The sequence below is a fragment of the Rhamphochromis longiceps genome, linkage group LG15, assembly GCF_057381845.1.
Source record: "Rhamphochromis longiceps isolate RC_006_pf linkage group LG15, R_longiceps_female_GT1.1, whole genome shotgun sequence".
Taxonomy (NCBI): domain Eukaryota; kingdom Metazoa; phylum Chordata; class Actinopteri; order Cichliformes; family Cichlidae; genus Rhamphochromis; species Rhamphochromis longiceps.
Genome location: NC_140571.1, coordinates 13,126,000 through 13,146,487, shown reverse-complemented (window position 1 = coordinate 13,146,487; position 20,488 = coordinate 13,126,000). Strand labels below are relative to the sequence as shown.

Below are 20,488 nucleotides of genomic sequence, written 5' to 3'. Positions count from 1 at the left end.
ATCCATTTACACTAAGTTGGTTTTACAGAGATTTTCACATTTTCAGATTTGTTTACATTAAGATTAAGGTGAGGTGAAATACGATTTATTCCGACTTAAGCTTTTCTTGCTTTCCTCGTTGCTTACTATTATTCTATTAGGTCTAAAGAAGCAGACTGAGGAGCATTTGGCCCTCACGGTGCTGAATCACTGGGAGGAAATCCCAAGAGTTGGCTGCAAGCTCGTCCCTGAGCATGTGGAGACCCGACCCTTGCTGAACCCAGACAAACCCGGTATTGAACAGGTAGGAAAGGACTGCGTTGCTAAGACACCCAAAATGTATCTGATTGGAAATTAGAGCAGATTCTTTTTTATTTCCTCAAAGGGCCGCATTGAGATGTGGGTGGACATGTTCCCTATGGATATGCCTGCTCCTGGACCTGCAATTGACATTTCTCCAAGAAAACCAAAGAGGTACATCCTGACTGGAGCAATAAGATGACTGTCACTTTGAAAATATTCTATGTTAATACAAAGCTATAAACTGAATATAAATATTTATTCATTGCTCTTCTCAACAGAAAGCTTTTTTTTTTCAAGAACAAAATGTAGTTTTATCCCCTGGTTAAATTATGGTTTGACTAGTTAGCTCTAAAAATGTCAAATATAAGTCCAACTATGTGTGTTCCTTCCTCCCCCTCGCTTACCAGATATGAGCTCAGGGTGATTATTTGGAATACAGACGAAGTAATACTGGAGGACGATGATTACTTCACTGGGGAAAAGTCCAGTGACATATTTGTCAGGGGGTAGGTACAGCGGGATGGGGCAGCCAACCCTCATCCCGTGGGTGTGAGCTGTGTGTGATTTGTTTTGCAGTTAACCATTACCTTTTTTTTGTTTTGTTTTGTTTCCATTTTTCTGTGTGCGTGTTTGTGTCGTGTGTTGCGTCTCTGTGTTCGTGGCGTGTCTCCTGTCTGTCGTCCTCTCTCTCTTTCTCTGGTCAATACTCTGCTGATGTCTAGCTTTGAGCTTCGTGTTATAATTTGGAACACTGATGACGTAATTCTAGAGGACGATGCATTCATGACAGGAGAGAAGATGTCTGACATCTATGTCAGGGGGTAAACACACGAATCCATTGCATGGCTCGTAACAACAAAATACCCTGATTTACTCCTTCTGAAGCCCTTGAATCCTTTTTTTTATGACCCTCCTGTTTCTCTAACTCTGCATAGCACGCAACCTCGCTTGTCTCAAACACCCCTGTCAGCACGAAAATAAATGCATATGGAAAAACTTGCACAGAAAGGACCAAACCACATGAACAACACGTAACAGCATATAATACAAACAAATTAATGTGCCAATGCACTCACCCCCAGCCAATCCCAACAGACCCCTCCCTGAACTTGCTTCAATCAGATGTTTCTTACTGTTGAAAGGGGGTTTTCCTCTCCACTGTCACCAAAGCACTTCCTAATGGGGGGGTCATGTGATTGTTGGGGTTTTCTCTGTTTTTTCTGTATTATTGTAGGATCTTTACCTTACAAAGACACATTGAGGCAAATGTTGTTGTGATTTGGTGCTATATAAAGAAGATAAAATTGAATTGAATTGAACCAGTATAACCACTACTTTTAGACAATTTCGACCGACTGCAAAGATATGTCATGTGTTGACATAAAAAATTGTGGTACAAAATTCAAAATGCTTTAATCATGAATAACTAGGACTAACTTATGTTGTTCATGAACCTTCAGTTAAGGTAACACTGAGCAACAATTCCTATAATGCCAACTCACAAGACTCACATCCTATTGACAAGTCAAGGCTTGCTAATAAAGTTGTTTTACCCTACGTACAGTTATTGGTCTCTGGTGAAATAACTTTTTTTCAAAATGCTAAAGAATTGATATTAGTTTCCAGGTAAAAATAATAATAATAATAATAATAATAACAGTATAGTTTTGTTCAATTTTTTATTTAATGCAACCAACGCATATGGCAAATAAGACTGGCCTTTTTTTTTTTTGCTGTTGTTGTCTTTTTGCTTTTGTTTTTTTACAACGAGGCATTTGAGGTTTTCTCTGTGTGGTTTGGTCCTGCAGTAAATTACAAATATTAATTTAAAAGATATTTACGGTCATGGAAAAAAAAACTCCAGCATGGAAGTGTACTGCACAGACACAAGTATACAGGTGTTCCTGATAAACTGCTTGGTGACTGTCTGCATGCTTGTACGATCGAACTCTTGTCTTTAAAAGTGACATTGTCTTTTGCAGCCTAGATTAGATTTTTTTTCATTTCATTTATGTTATTATGTTTTAGTGACTCCTCTTTCTTTACACTTTATGTGTCCCCTCAGGACTGTAGCAAACAGGGTGTCATTCTTAAACAACCCTAACAGTAAAGGATTAGGTTAACCTTCAGTTTGCACTCTAGATTTCAGTAGCAAACGTTTCAGGACAGACTGGAGAACTGTGGTTGTTTCAGATGGATCCAGTGTTGTGATACAGTAATAATGAATCACTTTTTGGGTCACGTGAATTTGGCGTGTTTTCTTCCCTTTGTAACCACTTTAAAATTTGCCCTCTCCCTGGAGCCTTTATCTCAGTCTAATTTATGCATCTCGATTACCATATCAGCACTTTGTGATATTCATTATTTACCTGTTTTAAACTGACAAATACCTTTTGTCAGATCTTTTTTTATTTATTATTTCCTTTTTATTCCTTTTAGAATTTTCTTTTTCTTTTTTCGAGGGGTGTATTTTGAGAACTGAGAGTGCACCTTCCCTCTTGCTCCTTCTGACTTAAAGTCAACCTCACTTAACTGTTAATGAAACAGCTGCAGCTGACCATCAATGCCAGGCATCAGTCCTCCATTGGCAATTTGCAGTTTTAAATATGAAGCTTTTTTCATAAATCTGCAAGTTTTCTGTGTCCATAAAACATGGAGATTTCATAAATCTGCAAGTTTTATGGATGCATGGCTTTCTAAATAGTGCGAAACTCCAACATCAAATCAGATTTTTATGGATTACTCAATAATGATTTTAAAGTTATCACATGTATGAAGCTGATTTGCTTTTGGGGAGCCGCATTATGTGCATTGATTCTGACCTTCTAGCATCATCTCTCTTGTTAGCTAAATAATACATTTAACAGGCCCTTTGCTCTTGTTTAAATCACTAAATTGACATCACGTAAATTTGTACATGTTGGACTTTAGAAGTGCATGGCTGACAAATCCAAAAACATCTACTTATGACACCAAACCATGATCCTGGAGATCAGACTAACTCTCACCCTTATGACCATTTACATAGATGGCTGAAAGGGCAGCAGGAGGACAAACAGGACACAGATGTGCACTATCACTCACTGACCGGTGAGGGGAACTTTAACTGGCGCTTCGTCTTCCCTTTTGATTATCTCATGGCTGAGGAGAAGATTGTCATCTCTAAGAAGGAGTCCATGTTTTCCTGGGATGAGACCGAATACAAAATCCCTCCTCGTCTCACGCTGCAGGTCTGGGATGCAGACCACTTCTCTGCTGATGATTTCCTGGGTGAGGATGAAATAATTTTTTTTTTGCAATCCTTTCATCTGACATGGACTACAGGGACAAAAGTACTGGGCCACTTACACATTTAACTTACAGGAGCTACTCAGCCAAGGATACCCATGGCATGAAGCTCTTGGCACACAGTTTTTGTGCTGATGTTAATGCCAGATGAGGTTTGGAGCTCTGTAGCCTTTGAGCCAGCAGAGCATTGGCAACTTTTATGTGCTTCAGCTCTCCGCTGCCAATTTGCAATAATACTGCTTACAGTTGCCTGTGGAACATCCAGGAGGGAAGAAATTGCACAAACTGACTTGTTGCACTGTTGGTATGCCAGTCTAGTACCATACTTGCAGTCACTGAGCTCTTTAGAATAACAAATGTTTGTACAGATAGACTACAGGTAGGCATTTGCTTTTATCAGGGTTACTAAATTACGTCTAATAGACTTCTAATAGAAGGAGCACTGACAGTAACTACAATCTCACAAATGCTCATGTAGTTCTGCTGTAGTTTCAGCCAGCCATACTCTTAGCTGCTTATCCAGTTCAGCGTCTTGGAGAGCATATCCCAGTTGTCAGAGGGCAAGAGGAGGAGGACAGGTCAACAATCCATCACAGGCCCGATACAGAGAGAGAGAGAGAAAGAACTGTCCACACTCACACTGACACCTACGATTAATTTAAAATCACCAATGAACCTAACATGCATGTCTCTGGACTTGGAGAGAAAGCCAGGGTACCCAGAGAGAACTCATGCAGGCACAGGAGGAACAAAGGAGCAGTTAGTTTGATATAAATGCATTTTATGGATGACTTTCTTTGTAGCTGTTTGTTTTCAGCTAAGTCATCCTTTTCTTAACATCCTCAGTGTATAAAAAAAGAGTACTGGCTATTCCAAATTGACTTATTTTGCTTTCACCATTCCCAGGTGCAATCGAGCTGGACCTAAACCGTTTTCCTCGGGGCGCAAAGACAGCCAAGCAGTGCACTCTTGACATGATTCGAAATGAGCAGGATCTGCCAACCATTTCGATCTTTAAACAAAAGAGGGTTAAAGGATGGTGGCCATTCGTAGCCCGTAATGAGAATGATGAAATGGAGCTCACGGTAAGACAGTCAAGAGTGAAAATGAGCAAAATCATGACTGGTTTATTATGATTCTTATGATAATACTTATAATACTTAGAAAGACATTTTCAAGGTAGTAAAGCTTGGTGTAGAATTAGCGGTATAAGGGGGGGGGGGGGGGGGGGGGGATAAGTGAACATACATAAAATTGTGAGTTCAGTTCAAAGCAAACCGTGTGTGTGTGTGTGTGTGTGTGTGTGTGTGTGTGTGTGTGTGTGTGTGCATTAATCCACCTGTGTTCACAATATATGATATCTTCTAAAAGTCCTTCAGATTAAAAAAGTAGAGGAAAAGAAAATGTTTTTTCATTTAGATTCTTATACTACATGAATATCCTCTTTACCCCAAAACAGATATTTTATAGTCAGCATTTTGTATGTGGTAGGACTTCTTTATTTTGAGTTCTGTTTTCAATGTCATTACAGGGGAAAGTTGAAGCTGAGCTTCACCTAGTGACAGCAGAGGAAGCAGAGAAAAGCCCTGTAGGACTGGGACGAAATGAGCCAGATCCACTGGAAAAACCAAAGTAAGATATTAACGGGTTATGTTTAAAAAAATATATACAAGAACTTGTGTTTTGCAAACACACACACACACACACTGGTTTCAGAGTTAAAAAATTTTAACGCTTGTCTGGAACAGAAAAAGACAGACATGAGCAAGTGTTTAACTTTGTCTTTAGGAAAATCATTCTATCAGTGCAAAAAGCAGTGTTTCTAAAACATCATAAGGTGCTGCCACTTAAAATCGATATTTTTTTTAAAGATGTAAAACATTTTCCAGTTAGCCTCTAGCATTGCTTTCTGCACTGTCAAAAGGCCACTGTTACACACTCGTTACTCCTCCTATCATCTCTTCAACTGTCTCCCTGTCTTTCCCCTCATCCCTCCCCTTTCATGTGCGTGTTATTCTTCTCCTTACCCTCCCCCCACCCTCCCCCCTATTTGCCTCAACTGCATTCCTTCCCTCCCTCTTTCTCTTCCTTCTCCCGCAAAGTCGCCCGGACACCAGTCTTATGTGGTTTCTGACCCCTCTGAAGTCCATTCGTTACTTCATCTGGCACAACTACCGCTGGCTGATCCTCAAGGTCTTGGGGCTGATTCTGCTGCTGCTCATGCTGGGCCTCTTCCTCTACTCAATCCCTGGTTACCTGGTCAAGAAGATGCTGGGGGCCTGATGCGCTGGTAGCCTCCGCCCCCTCTTCACTTTGTCTGCTTCTCTTTTTGCCCCTGGATTCTTCTCTCTTAACTTTAGCTCCTCTCCTTTTTTTCCAGCCAAGCTCAGTTTCTTAGTCTTCTCTGTTGTCTTAGAAGTAGACTAGTCGTCTGTGTCCTTTATTGTATCTTGTCTTAGCCCTGTGTGCAAGTCAGTGTCATTTGCCACCAAGCGTCATTATAAATCTTGTTACCACCCATATTGTGACCAACTGTTTAGTATGGACACATGTAGGGATGCTTTGACTTAAGGTGAACAAGGTGGTTGAAATATCCATGTTCTTATCAAGTGGGATGATTGGTAGAGAAGGGAAATGTATAGACAAATTAAAAATTACATAATTCTAAAGATGTGAGGGTTAAAATGTATATATATATATATATATATATTTTTTTTTTTTAATCCAAAAATGACAAAATGAAGTCAAAACGTTTAATGGTAGTTGAATAGTGGCTCCAAGAATGCAAAGCCCATGAGGCAAAACTACAAAGAAACATCAACAAATGCAAGGATTACACTATGATGAGAAACAGACAAAGGACATAGGGAGACATGGAGCTATATATACAGTACACACATAAGGTAATCAAGAGAAGTTGAAACATCAGGGGTAACAAATCACAGCTGAAGGAAGTTCAAACAAGACATAGGCAGTAAAATTAAATGAAAGTCACAAGAAATGACAGAGTTTCAAAAGTATCAAGAGTATCAAAATAAAACGGAGAAAAACAGGGAAATACCAAACACAGGAAAGAAAAAGACAAAACCCCGAAAGCTGAAAATTATATCATTGATTATATTAATAAAACCTGTATTTAAGCATATTAAACCGTAGTTGTTTGCTTACAAGCAACAAAATATAAAAAGAGTTCCTGTATTTTTTAGTAATGTTGTGCTAAGTATTTTTGCATATACTTTGTGGGCATTTCAACATCGTATCTAGGCAAACGAGTCCATCGGCCATCTACAATATGAAAAAATCTCATCCCATTTTATGAGAAAAAACCTGTGAATTGTAATGCACTATAAGCTGTATGAGTGCCTACATCCAGGATATTTCTGGATTCTGGTTTCCAGGGTGGGGAGCGGTGGGGGGCAATAAGCATCTGTTGCAAACATTTGCCAGAAATGTCAGTCTTTTGAGCTGTTGGTCAATCATCATCCACTCATTTACATGTGTCAACATACTCATTCTGCATAATAGAAAGCTTCCACTCTGTGATGTGTTTTTTTGCTCCTGTGAAACATAATACTGATAGAAATGTGAACCGTGAGCATGCATATTATTGCAACATGGCTTACTAACACCAGCTTTCTCTTTCTGTCCTACTCCTCTTTATTTGCTCCCTTTCATTGTCCACCATTACTCACCCCTTCTCACCCTCCTTTAACTCAACACTCCTTCCACTTCCATGTTTTCCTCACCATTTCTTTATTTTCATCCTCTTAAAAACTCCACCTGAACCATCCAGTCGCCCAGACACCACCTTCCTCTGGTTCCTGAGCCCGCTGAAAGCAATCCGCTACCTGGTGTGCAACCGCTACAAGTGGCTGATCATCAAGATAGTGCTGGCCCTGCTGCTGCTCATCATGGTGGGCCTCTTCCTCTACAGCATGCCAGGCTACCTTGTCAAGAAGCTGCTGGGGGCCTAAGTCACTGCTAGGGGGATGGGGAGGGGAAGGGTGGCTACATGGATAGATGGATGGATAAGTGAAAGGGAGCAACACTGATGGGAGACAAGACTGCTATGTTTTCTCCTCTCTAATCCAATCTGAGCTTCATAATCAGCTCACACCTTCCCCTCTTAGCACTGAAAGGAGAAGGGAACACCATCGAAAGTGACTGCCCCACTGCCCCTTCCTTGCCCCCCTGGCTCCCAAGTAATGAAGATCCAACTAACAACTCTGCAAAACAGCTAACAAATCTAATGCACAATATTTGGACTCCATCCTTTTAAACGATTACACAGAAATTACATGGCACAAAGTAACCCCCGATCGAACCTGAAAATCCTCTGAAGCAATGCTACATGAAAGTGGGTGGTTCTGTATTTGTTTCAGCCTTCAGTTTATTTTATATGTTCCAGGGTTAGTGGTCAGGCGATTGCACTTTCAAGTCATACTATATGAGCTCTTGTTACTGTTTTAGCTTAAGAGGGAATGGACAAAACTTTGGGTAACACTTTAACCCTGCCACCATTTTATTTATAAGCACTATATTGAATAAATGGTTTGTGGTGTGGTGTTATAATGTGGAGAAATTGAACATAGTGTTAGTTCAGGCAGGCCTCAAAGTCCCCACAGATCAACTGATATCAATTAGCCCACAGCTAATGGCTCAGATTATATTTATCTATTAGATTCTATTTAGGATGTTTTAGCCAGCCTACAGTTGCTCCATGTGGCAAGCTGCTTTGCAAACCACATTCATTCCAGTTCCTCCTTCTAATGCTGTTTGCTCATTATGTTCCGAGACATAATGAGTGTTGCATCATGTCTCAGAACAGAGTAAATATAAATTACTGCAGATGGAAATATCTCTGAAATTTAAGGACCTTTGAAGTCATTATTGATGTGGAGTACTTGTCAACAGCTATAACTTATTACGTAATGATATAATAATTCTTTATCTGTTTATAACCCAGCTTTCTCTAGTCACTGCTCTCACGAGAAGTTATATTTTCATTAGAGTTTGTTATAAACTGTATATGAAATTTCGATTCAGTGCTTATAAATACTAAATGAGGTTAAAGTGTTACCTTTTTAACTGTTATTGGTATTGCAGTTTTTGCACACTTATATAGTAATAATAATAAGGAAACAAAAATAATTCTATTTTCCTAGTAAATTTCAGTGAGACATAGAACAAGATGACTTAGTTATTAATTGTTTAATTAATGAGCATTTTGTGGTGTTTAGTTTATCTGCAGTTTTAAAGATTTCTCCTTAAGAATAAAAACAAAAACTGATTTTGCAAATGATTCAAATCTCCCCCTCATTTTTATAATTGTGTTATTGTGCAAGCATGGGTGTTCACAGCAGCTTCCCTCTGGATGTCCTGAGTTTTATGTGTGTGTGTAATTATGTAAATGCTCTCCAGCCTCGTCTTCTGACTCATAAACGTCACTCATAAAAATCCCAGAGAAAATTAAAATAAATAATTTGTGATTATCATTTTGACCAGGGTCTGTTTAATAATCCTCCAAAGTTACAGACATGTAAAGGTGATCACTGTTGGCTACAGTATATGTTAATATGCATGCATCACTGTGATAACTGACCAAAGTGGTCATGTGTGTTAGCATGACTTGTCTTTCCAGCTCGACGCAAACCAAATCACCAACCCTGTTGTCTTTAACGTTAACGAAAATGTAAAAGATGATTTTTATGGGAATATTAGTCAAATATGTCGGGGTTACTTCTGAAAACTCTGTTTTTGTCTCCAGACAAAAGTGTGTGGTGTCCTTTACGTTTAGTTTGCCTGTGGTTGGAACCTTTGCTTGTGATACTGTGTTTCACTGTTTGCAATAAACTTGCCTGTTTTTACAATGGGTTTGTGTATTCATATACATTGTTTGTTTTGACAATTTGAAATAGACTGAATTACACTGATAACATAACACCCCCACTGTCATGGTCCTGGGTCGTTGACCCAGCGTTTTGTGTTTTGTGATTATTTCCCTCTGTCTAGTTATTCTGTGTCCTCCCCCCTTGTGTCCGGTTCGGGTTCTAGATTTCCTGTTTTGTTCTGAAAGTCTGTGTCTGTTGTCATTGTGTTCAGCTTGTGTCCTCCAGTCATCATGTGTATTCAGATCAGCTGTTCTTCCCTCCTGTGTGCGATTACCTGATTACCTTGTGTGTGTATATTTAGTGGGTGTCGGTCTGTGTTTGTTGTCGGCTCGTCTGCGTTCATCCATGTATCACTGCGTTAATCTACATTCATCTGCGTTCTATGGTGTTCCTGTCTCTGCGTCTCTCTGCCCCGCACCCCTTTGTATGGTCCCAGGTTTGTCACTTAGTTTCTCCCAGTTTAGGTTTCCGTTTGTAATTACTCGTGCTTCATTGCCTGTTTTTGCCACTACCACCCTGTAAATAAAACGTCACTCGTATCATCAGTTTGCTGCATTTTGGGTCCTCCTTTTCCTCCACACCACACGGCTCCCTCCGCCAGCCGTGACACCCATAGTGCTAGTTATCCTTAAAAGTATGCTGATGATAATCAGTGCTGATTTACCATTTCTTGTTTATAATGATTCTTGCCCCAGTGGGGCTCAAAGGACAAAAAGAAGTTTACAGCTCTCAAACAGCTGACAAGGATGCCATTAATGTTTACATCCTGTCGTGCTGTGATGAGCATTAAGTTCAGTTTCATTGTTTAGCCAAAACCCTGAGCACTAAATCCTCACTAAAGGATTCATTTAGATTTAAAGATCTGATTTGGGTTAAAATAAATAAATTAATAGAATATTAAAAGTGAGAAAAAAATGAATGACTAAGCTGGTATCTAACACACTAACTTAGACGTTTTCATCCAACTGTCCCACTTACTATTTATTTTAGACAGGAGTGTCGCATTTGTTTTTACTAAGTTCCAGACTGGGAAATAAGAATGGCTTAAAGGCCTGCAGCGATATAGACATATATATATAGCTATATAGATTGACATGCTTGACTAACATTATTATTTTGTTGCACACAAAACCCTCAACCAGTACACTAAAATGTATTTTTATGTTTTTGGTACAGAAGTATTCTCTGGAGAAAAAAGGAATGAAAGTCAGTATAAGTGAAACAGAATACGTGTGTGAGCGAGAGAGATGGGTGTAACAGTGAAACTGCAAGGAGCAGAGGTAGTGAACACAGATCGTTTTACAAGCTTTACAAGACGGCAGTGAGACCTGATGTGATTAAGATTTTCACTGGGAAAGACCAGGATGGACAATGCACAGGGTTGGTGTGCCATACCTATCACGAGGTGATAAGGTGAGATGAAGGCAGGTGATAAGGTGAGATGAAGGCAGATGATCCAGTATGACAACCCCTAAAGAGAGCAGCTAAAGCATTGGTCCCCAATCCCAGTCTGCGAGGGTCGGTGTCCCTGCAGGTTTTAGATCTCACACACCTGAATCAAATGATTAGTTCATTACCAGGCCTCTGGAGAACTTCAAGACATGTTGAGATGGTAATTTATTTATTTAAATCAGCTGTGATGGATCAAAGACACATCTAAAACCTGCAGGGACACCGGCCCTCGTGGACTGGGATTGGGGACCCCTGAGCTAAAGGCTTGTAGACTACTGCAGACAACTTGCTCAGCAGAAAAGGCAAATCAAGTTAGTGACTAGTTCACATTGGCCTGAAGAATTTCCTTCAGCAGCATCAAAAACAGAGCCAAAAAGATATTGGGCTTTAATTTTATTTGGATTTTATTGGATGTTAATTCAACTAATTACAGACAAATTTTCTCAATTAGCTCCAAAATCAAAATTAAACTTACTAACAATCTAACATGCTTTTTTTGAATTTCAGTGACTGCTGTTTGATTTATGAATCTGTCTTTGCAGTCGCCCCAATGCCAGCATGTCGTGGCTGCTGGCTCCAGTGAGGACGATGTGTATCCTGGCCTGGAGGCACTACAAGCTGCACTGTGTGATGCTGCTGGTTGCTGTACTGGGTCTGCTCTTTCTGGTTCTGCTCTTCTTCTCTCTGCCCTCAGCGCTCAGCCACAAGCTGTTTAACATTGCTGGGTAGAGACGAACCACACACACATCCTCTGTGTACTGTTGTTTACACTGAACCACACTGTATGTGTTTGATTAACTACACTGTAAGACTATTTTTCTTTTACATTTGTAAAAAATAAATAAATAAAAAATCTCACACTACATTATCATTTAATGGTGTTTTTTTTTTTTTGGTTTTTTTTTAAATGAACACAAAGGCGCTTCCAGTGCTCTCGGACTCCACAGTGATTATTCATTAATTAGAGCTCCGGGTACCTGTCAGAGAGGCAGAGAAGATGTTAGATCCATGATGTTCTGCTCAGTTGGGATTTTAAAGCCCTTTTGTTTTACTGATTGCTATGATTATAGTTTAATTTGATAAATGTTTCTTATTTTATCATTTAATTATTCATTGTATTGGAAGTAAGTACTTGAAATTAATAACAATAATAATAATAATACCCAGAATTGGCCAGAGGTATAAGAGGTATTCAGATTAAATGATCTGTTCATTCAGTCAAAAACACTCTAAAATTCAGTCAAATCTGAAATCTGAAAATGTTTGCATTGAAAAAGCTGGATAGTTAATCATTTGTAGCATTAACCACTAATTATTATTATAAATGATCAAAGCTTCCTGTTTTAATATACAGGGTGTATCAAAAAAGAATTGTCTGATTTCAAAAGCCTATATTTTAATAGTAATAGACAGTAATTTTAAAATACGTGGCTGAATATAAAGTTTTACATACAAAATTTCCAGTTTGCTCAATGTGTCCTCCCAGCATACGTCCATGTGATTGTCAAACTCATCCCACACTTTTGCGAGTATCTGGAGTCATTGCTGTAATAATAATGTCACCACATCAAACTCACTCTTTCTAACAGTACGTGTGTCGCTCTATGCCGGTGAACAGTTAAAGCACTTTGAAATTTGGTGATTCTTTTTGATACACCCTGTGCTATGATGGTAAAGGCCCTATGTTTTATCATTATTCTTATTCGCACTAGATTACAGTGCTGTAAACTTAAACATAAGTGCACGTACTGCTGAGTATCTGTTGCAGCTGCATCCGCAGCTTAGTGTTCTGCTGCCTCAGGAGCTCAGTTTCAGGGACAAGCTCAGAGATATCCATCAGGACCTCTCTGGAAAGACACACACACACAAAAATGACTGATCTGATTCAGAGGTATTCCTGCTTTCAGTGTAGGTGTTACTCACTCATACTGCTTTAATTCCCTTTCTGCTGCATCCCACAGCTTGAGTTTGTCCTCAGTGATAATGTTGCCAAGCCTATCCCAGTAGGCTTCTTCCACTGAGGTATCTCTAGCTGGATGGCTTAAACTGGAACGCTCGTGGACAGACCTCCGTTTTCAAAGCGCAACAGGAAAAAATTAGTATAAAACACTCACACAGAGGAAGAGACACGGGACTGATGATTCAATATGTAGTCTTACTTCCTGTGCTGCTCAAGGAAACATCGTAAAGCAGGCAAGATGTTGTTAGGGTTGATGAGTCTGGAGGTTGAATCAGCTGTGGCGCTGTTCTCCATGGCCTCTGCCTCCTCAACAAAATGACCCTGCAGCCAGAACAAAAACACTGACAGAAGATACAAGAACAGTAGTTGTCTAATCACAAAGGCCATATTCAGTACAAGCCCACTGCTCATTCGATTCCTCACCACAGTCTGCTCTCCTTGTTGACGTTTGTACATGAGTAAAAACTCAGCCAACTTGGCTAAATCCTTTTCTTCAAGACCCAGAACCTAAAAGAGAAAACAGCATGTGTGATTTTCAATAGTAACTACATGAAAAACATGAAAAGGAGCACTAAATGTGAACTCACAGCAAAGAGAGAATGCAGCTTCACAGTGGTCTGTTCATTTTTCTCCATGGGGGCCAGCAGCTTCCGCAGTTTATCTTCCACCAGGAATCCCTAAGTTGGGAGGAAGATATTTATCTTAAAGGCTCTTGTAACTGCAATTTTGCATTTTTTTATCTGTTTTTTTCTTTGGTTTTACAAAAGTAGTGTTTCTCTATAATAATACCTGACTGACTATGCAAAAACTGAGATATACTGCTAACACCCTACTTAAGTCATCTGCTTTGTCAAATGTGAATATTTTCCATATATAATTGTACTTTGTTTTTTACCCTGCAATAAAAGGCATAATTTGTATTGTGTAGTTATGAAATGTTATTAAATGGTTTTATTGCTCTAGCTTCCTGAGCTTATTCTCAAATTTCCAAATTAAATAACATCCCAAAATGTATCAGCCCTGCTAAAGCTCATCATTTAACTTTGTTCTTGTTTAATCTGTACCAAAGCTTAATTAGAAAAGCTTAGCTTGACAAAAATTTCTCATGTAATTACTGACATGTTACTGACGTGTCTAGTATGATATAAATACTGCACATCTGTGGATGTCTAAGGAACATGTGCAATTCATGCCCCGTTCTACAACAACCGCCTCCATACTGTCATCATTCATAAACACAACCTGTGGACTTGTTTCTAACCGTTTCATCACAAAGCAGCTCCATCGCTTTCATCAGCATCTCTGAGGATAGCTCCCCTTCCTCCACCCCTGTGCCGTGCTCTGAGTCCCTCTCCAGGCTGGGCCCGACTGATGCATCCATCATCCTCTGGCTGCAGTGTGAAAGATGCCTGGTTTGCAAGGGGTGACTGGTGGGGTTAGTGTCATGCTCCTGAGATCTGCGGGGACCAGGTGACTCCATGAAGGCAGCTGAAGGACATTCCCAGGCTAAACCAAGGTGCTTGCAGATCAGAGAGTCAATGGCCAAAGCCTTCTCCGCTAGCTGTGTCACCTCTTCCTCCATCATTACCCACATCTCCTCAAACTTTCGGGCATCAGCGGCTGTGGTGTACCTACATGAAGCAAGGAAGGGTTGAAGTTGAACAGAAAAAAAATAAAAGAATTAGGTTATTATTTTTAATATTATTATCATTATTATTATTATTATTATTATTAACACTTACTTACCTGACTTCCTTCTGTATGCGTTCATAGTGCTGGCGGGAGCGTTTTTGGACCTCACACAAATACTGTCTCTGCTTCATAAACTTGTCCTTTTGTTTGGCATACTTGGTTTTTAAGTTTTTCACCTCTTTCGAAGAGCTGAAACAAAAAGATACCATCATAACTTGGACATGTATGTGTATTTATGTGTATTTCTATCTGCAAAAACTGTAATACCCTAATATTTTGCCCTTCATTTCTCCCAGCTTGGCATTATATGCTGCATTCTTGTTGCCATGTTCAAGTTGTTTAAAATTTAAAATTACAGATTTGCCTTTCATCTGTTGTTGTTCTCTCAGCCGAGCCTGTAAAAGCAAGAAAAGCAATCTCAAGACTGAGCGTTCATTTACATCGAGTGGTAAAACACTGATCTTATTTTTTGCAGCACAACCACTACCACTCTATGGCATGTTCAGCACCAAAGAACATCCAGGCTTCATCATATTGTAATAAAGCACTGGGGTAAAACAAACCTGAGACTTTGCATTTTCTTCCAGCTGCATGAGTTTGATTTTGGTGGTATTCTCCAACATAACATCATGAACTGTCTTTTCAGACTCCTCTACCATCCTCCTCCTCTCCATCAGACTCTCCAGCTAGAAATAGGTTACATTCATTACATACAGAGCTGATATATGTAACATATTAGCATCAATGAGAAGTTAAGTGTATGTGAATTAATTTAAATAATCCTAACCTCTGTGTCCCAATGTTCTTTCAGCTTAGCCTTGTCTTTAGCAAGTAAGACTTCAATTTCCTGCTGATAAACTGCCTGCCAAAAACAGGACAATCGTTAGATTATTAATAAGAATCTAGATAACACAGATATAATGGGATATTGCTGCACAACCATCTCTAAGGTTTACAGAGAATGCTTTGAAATAGAGAAAATAATTGGTGAGTGGTAGTTCCCTGGGTGAAAATGCCTCGTTGATGATAGAAGTTACAGGAAAACAGCCAGACTGCTTTGAGCTGATAAGAAGGGAGCAGTACCTCAAATAACCGCTTTTTACAAGCAAAGTAAGTAGTAGATATATGCAGTATGCATAAGTGCATGACACAAGACGTGATGTCTTGATGTATTTATGCAGACACTGGATTTGTTTTTATCGTAATACCTGCAGTGATTTTCCTAAACTGAAACTAATAAAAACTCAACTAAAAGAAAAACTAAACATTTTCAAACAAGTAAAATCTAAACTGAAACACACAAACCCACAATAGAAACTAACCGTAACTAAGCGGAGTTAAAAACAAAAAGTCAAACTGAAATAAGGCAAAGATGTGATCAGCTCACTGATTCAGATGCACTAAAAATCATTTAAAGCTCCTTTGTGACTCAGATCTGGTTCTACCTGAAGTTGTGTGAGCTCCTCTCTGTAGGCCTTGGACAGGTTTTGAAACTGTTGCTGCATCCTGTCGAGCATCAGTTTGATCTCCTCATCGAGCCTTCTCAAGTTCTTCAAATACTCATCCTCTTTGACCCGGCGCTCCTGTTCAGCACAGTGCAGAAAAGGGAACCAAGTTATAAACAATGGCTTTGAGGTACAAATGCAAACTCCATGAAATCATGCTTTTACTCATTTGTGTATAATTTACCCATTGGAGCTCCCTTATGAGTTTTTTCTTGTCTTCTATCACTGCAGCACACAGCTGCTGCTGGCTGTCCAGGACACTCTGCAGTTCTGAATGAACCACCTTTTGATTAACTATCGACCACCCTTTTCTGATCTCCTCAACCTTTTCCTGACAGGCCTTAGCATCATCTTTCAGTCGCTCCTCTCTGTTTGATGGGAAAGAATATCATAATTTAACATCAGCCACTTTAGCACTGGGTGTTCTGCATGGGAGAAAGCGTGATTTGAACACTGAGAACAATTTAAAAGACGTACCTAATTCTGCAGTTGTCCTCCATCCCTGACCTTCGCTCCATCTCTTTGGCGTCCGCTGCAGTTTGAATGTTGGTCACTAATGTGGTCAGACGTTTCTGCAGGCTCATTATCCTCTGAGCAGTGAAAGTGGGACAAATCAAAATAAATACATCTCATAAGAATTTAAGAAAGCTACATCTGATTGTGGTAGTGTCCATTTAGTGATTGGACTTCATCTTTTGCAATAACTTCAGTTTTGTTTTCAGTTTCAGTTATAAAGATCTATTTTAGTGGATATTATAATGCTGCCTCTCCTTTGGCCACTCGCTTTAATGGATTTAATTATTTCATTCCAACATAGCAATCACAATAAGAGTCAAGAACACAAAATCATGACCTAACCCTCTGATATAATGTTTGTTCCTTTGGATGGATGACCCCAGGTATTTAAACTCATATACCTTCACTATCTCTATTCTTCACCTTTCCACCGGTGTCCCTTTCATTCAGACGCTTGTATTCTGGTTTGTTTCTACTGACCTTCACTCCTCTTGTTTTCACTGCATACTTCCGTCGTTCCTCTCTTTCACCTTTTCCTCCTCTCACTACAGATCAGAATATCGTCTGCAAACATCATGGTTCACAGAAGCTCCTGCCTAACCTCATTAGTCAACCTGTCCATCATCACTGCTAATAAGATGGGGCTTAGAGCTGATCCGCTTTGAACCCATGTGTCACTCGTACTCCACATCTCTCCACTGTCTCGCTGTACATGTCTTCCACCTCCCTCACATACTTCTCTGCCACTCCTGACTTCCTCATGCAGTGGCACAGTTCCCCTCTTGGCACCCCATCAGATGCTTTCTCTAGATCCACGAAGACACACTGAAGATCTTTCTGACCTTCTCTATATTTTTCCACCGACACTGTCATGATCTGTAGAGATCTTTCTCTGCTGCTGACTGATCATCACCTCTCTTCGTAGCCTAGTTTCATCAACAGATGTTTATGTCCTGAATCCGAACTGTGAGCAAGATCCACAGTACAGTGTCCTGATAGTTGAAGGCTGTGGCTCTGATTCTAGTTTTAGAAGCTCTAGAAGCCAAAGGTTATATATTATGGTACTATAGGGTCTTTAAGATATGATGGGTAAGATATCGCTATTCAAAACTGACAAGAAAGAATTATTTAAATTCAGGGAACCAATGAAGAGAACTTGATATGAGAGAAATTTGATTCCTCTTTCTAGTCCTGTTAGTACTTTTGCCTCGCAAAGCTTATTTGGAGTGAAATGTAAATTGATCCTAAGCTGCCCTGCCTTAAAATGAAGGCAACTTTTTTGTTTTGTGACAACTCACCTCTCATCCATGAAGTCTCTTCAGTTCTAAAAACTGGTGTCAAGCTGCCGGTATTTAACCCCTAATGACATTGTCCTCCTGTTGGTGTCCTGAGAGTCCTCGAACCACCTTGCAATCATGCAAGTCATTAAGAGTCACACAAGCCAAGGTGTGAACAAGGCATGGATCTCATTATAGAGGATGAGGTGTTAGTGAAGGTTAAAGTGCCTGGGAAGGTCTCTCAAGGCTGCAATATCAATATCTTAAAGCAGGATGAGCTAATGTCTTACAAAAGATTCACATCTTGAATTTCATTGAATTGAACTGGACATCATGTGACAGGATTCACACCATGTTCACACCTAGGTTCATCATGTGACTCTTAAGAACTCACATGATTACACTCCAGGGGGACAACAGAAAAGGGTTTAATTGTCTGTCACTCTCCATCAGGTTTTTGGAACTAAAGAGATCTCGTGGATGAAATCTGATGAAGGTGAAATCTGAAATCTCTTCACAAACCCAAAAGAAGTCCAGACATACACATTTCAATTGTTTCACTAATCCTGCAGAGGTAGGGGACAGGGAAACATGAAAAAACCACCTTTTTAACGTCCGTCTTTTCTTCTTCCATTTTGCTCTTCAGCTCCTCATTCCCCTCCTCAGTGGGGTCTTTCTTTCCCTTAAAACTGGAGGCCCTATAAACATACAATATAGTTACCATCTGTAGAGTGATATCAGGTTAACTTTACGCTTTACTTAATCACCTGGGACACTAAGAAAAGATTTACGACATGTAACTGTGGTCTTTTGATTATTAGAGGTTATTTTTATATATCTGTGTTCAACTGATGTAATAAAATATAACTGTGAGGCTTTTACAGCTTTTAAAACATTCGTTGTTCCACTTTTTTTTTTTTTTTACATGAGCAGCGTTCAACTCAAATGAGCAAAGTATCAACAAAAATGGGCCAAACTGCAAAGTGACAGAGTTCATCGTATTTATTAAACGGTCAGATTTAAAACACACACACACACACACACACACACACGCACACACACACACACACAAACAACGTGCAACGGCGCTTTCAAGGTAGTTGTCGTTGTCCCGTCTATCGCAGTGTTTAGCCACAGTAAGCTGCAGGTTACCCCTTCTTATCCACTTGATTGTCGGACAACACAGGAGGTTCGGGCGCCTCTTCATGCACTTTGCCAGCTTCTTCCATTGTTTGACGATGTTGTAAAAATTACTAAAAAAGTCATTAAACGTTGTACAGTTAAAGTCGTCCGCAGCAGTCCTGTAGAGTCTGTTTGGTAAGCGTTGCTTTGGCGACGGAGCTGCTTTCAGGTTCCCTCGTTAATTTGAAGTCCTATTTTTTGTTTGTTTTTTTTAAGAGGAAACCTGCATATGTTTTACTCAAAAATAAAACAGCGACAGTCGTTATTTCAGTGTCTTTTTAAGTGTCATTGCTGAGGATTGTTATACAAGCTACTGAATAATTGGTTGCACTTAGTTTGTACAGAGGCCTGTGACAACTTGTTTCATTTTCTATTCACAACTTATTACACTTATATTTCCTATCAGAATATTCCTTCCTTCATCATTGAAAGACTAATAATGACGTTAACAGTTTCAAGTGTCTCTAATATAATCCCTTCATTTGTTAATAAAGCGCAGTCTGCCGGCTTTGTTCTTGTTTTCATTCTGTGCTGCTATCTGCTACTAATGACTGATCATGTTTAGAGATTGCTTCTATTTAGTAAGCTCTCTTACTCCCTTTCCTTGTGTTTAGGGCTTTTAAAATGCGACTCTACCGGGGGAGTAGCTTTTATGATGCTGTTAAATTTTACATGGCTCGGTGCTGCCATCTAGCGGCATCATCGGGTTTCAACCGCCCTAGATCAGGAATGTCAACTCATTTAACAGCTCACTTTGACCTCAAGCGAAACTTGCCTTTCTGTCAGTGTAAAGTAGTTTAACTAATTATTGAATCCCTCAGATATGTTCAATTAAGAAAAAAGAATTTAAATAAAGTGCATTCCCCTTTTTCTATGTGATAAAGAAATTGAGGAAATCTGTCAGCATGATTTTGGTCTTAAAATGTAAGAAACAGGCATACTTAAAAACAGAAAAGGTTTAGACAGCTCATTGCCCAGACTGTCCTGAAATAACAGAACTAACTTTTTGTTAATTTAGAAACTAAGAAAATGTCCCTTTTTCCTCTATAAAAAATAGAGATTCTACACCAGATAGGGAAAAACAGGAGCATTTCTGTCATTAAAATATTTATATATTACTTATTTACTATGGTGTAGTACGAAAGACCACAGGGAAAGTCTTTAGTAGGAAAAGCTGTAAAAACAAAATTTTAACTTATAGTAAGAACTTCACAATCTGCATTGAAAATTTTTCATTTTCCAGTGGGCCAGATTGGAGTCTTTGATTGGCCTTATGTTATACACACTTGGTCCAGATCATTTTGGGGATGAGAACTTCCATACTATAGGACAGTGTGCAGATATTAGCAATGATCTCTCCCTAACAGGGTCATTTCTAAGAAATGTAACATCATAATCTTCCAAGTTTTATTGTAGGTTCATAAAACGGATTATGACATGAGA

At 39.4% G+C, this 20,488-nt stretch overlaps 2 protein-coding genes across 5 annotated transcripts in view; one reads left to right on the top strand and one right to left on the bottom strand.

Annotated features, from left to right (window-relative positions):
- The window catches only part of otofa (otoferlin a), an 86,023-nt gene extending 74,367 nt beyond the window's left edge, over positions 1–11,656 (top strand). Inside the window, exons 41-48 of one of the 4 annotated variants that reach the window (XM_085382046.1) lie at positions 141–283; positions 365–453; positions 690–788; positions 1,005–1,103; positions 3,311–3,552; positions 4,477–4,655; positions 5,102–5,202; positions 11,456–11,656. In XM_085382046.1, coding sequence (XP_085238172.1) covers positions 141–283; positions 365–453; positions 690–788; positions 1,005–1,103; positions 3,311–3,552; positions 4,477–4,655; positions 5,102–5,202; positions 11,456–11,642 — 1,139 coding nt within the window. In that variant the 3' untranslated portion in view covers positions 11,643–11,656. Of the gene's footprint in view, positions 1–140; positions 284–364; positions 454–689; positions 789–1,004; positions 1,104–3,310; positions 3,553–4,476; positions 4,656–5,101; positions 5,203–5,672; positions 6,058–11,455 lie in introns of those variants that run through there. The other 3 variants (XM_085382047.1, XM_085382045.1, XM_085382044.1) reach the window with 3 other exon arrangements.
- Positions 11,657–11,668: 12 nt separating this feature from the next.
- On the bottom strand, positions 11,669–19,172 carry drc1 (dynein regulatory complex subunit 1 homolog (Chlamydomonas)). Its single transcript, XM_085382048.1, has 16 exons — positions 19,016–19,172; positions 18,468–18,561; positions 16,548–16,660; positions 16,255–16,438; positions 16,011–16,148; positions 15,353–15,427; positions 15,129–15,251; positions 14,833–14,960; positions 14,620–14,754; positions 14,135–14,504; positions 13,461–13,550; positions 13,297–13,380; positions 13,073–13,194; positions 12,837–12,980; positions 12,663–12,760; positions 11,669–11,890 (listed from the first exon to the last, which is right to left on the bottom strand). The coding sequence occupies exons 1-16, from the start codon at positions 19,090–19,092 to the stop codon at positions 11,871–11,873; spliced, it is 1,995 nt and encodes a 664-aa protein (XP_085238174.1). The 5' UTR covers positions 19,093–19,172; the 3' UTR covers positions 11,669–11,870.
- Between the last annotated feature and the right edge of the window lie 1,316 nt (positions 19,173–20,488).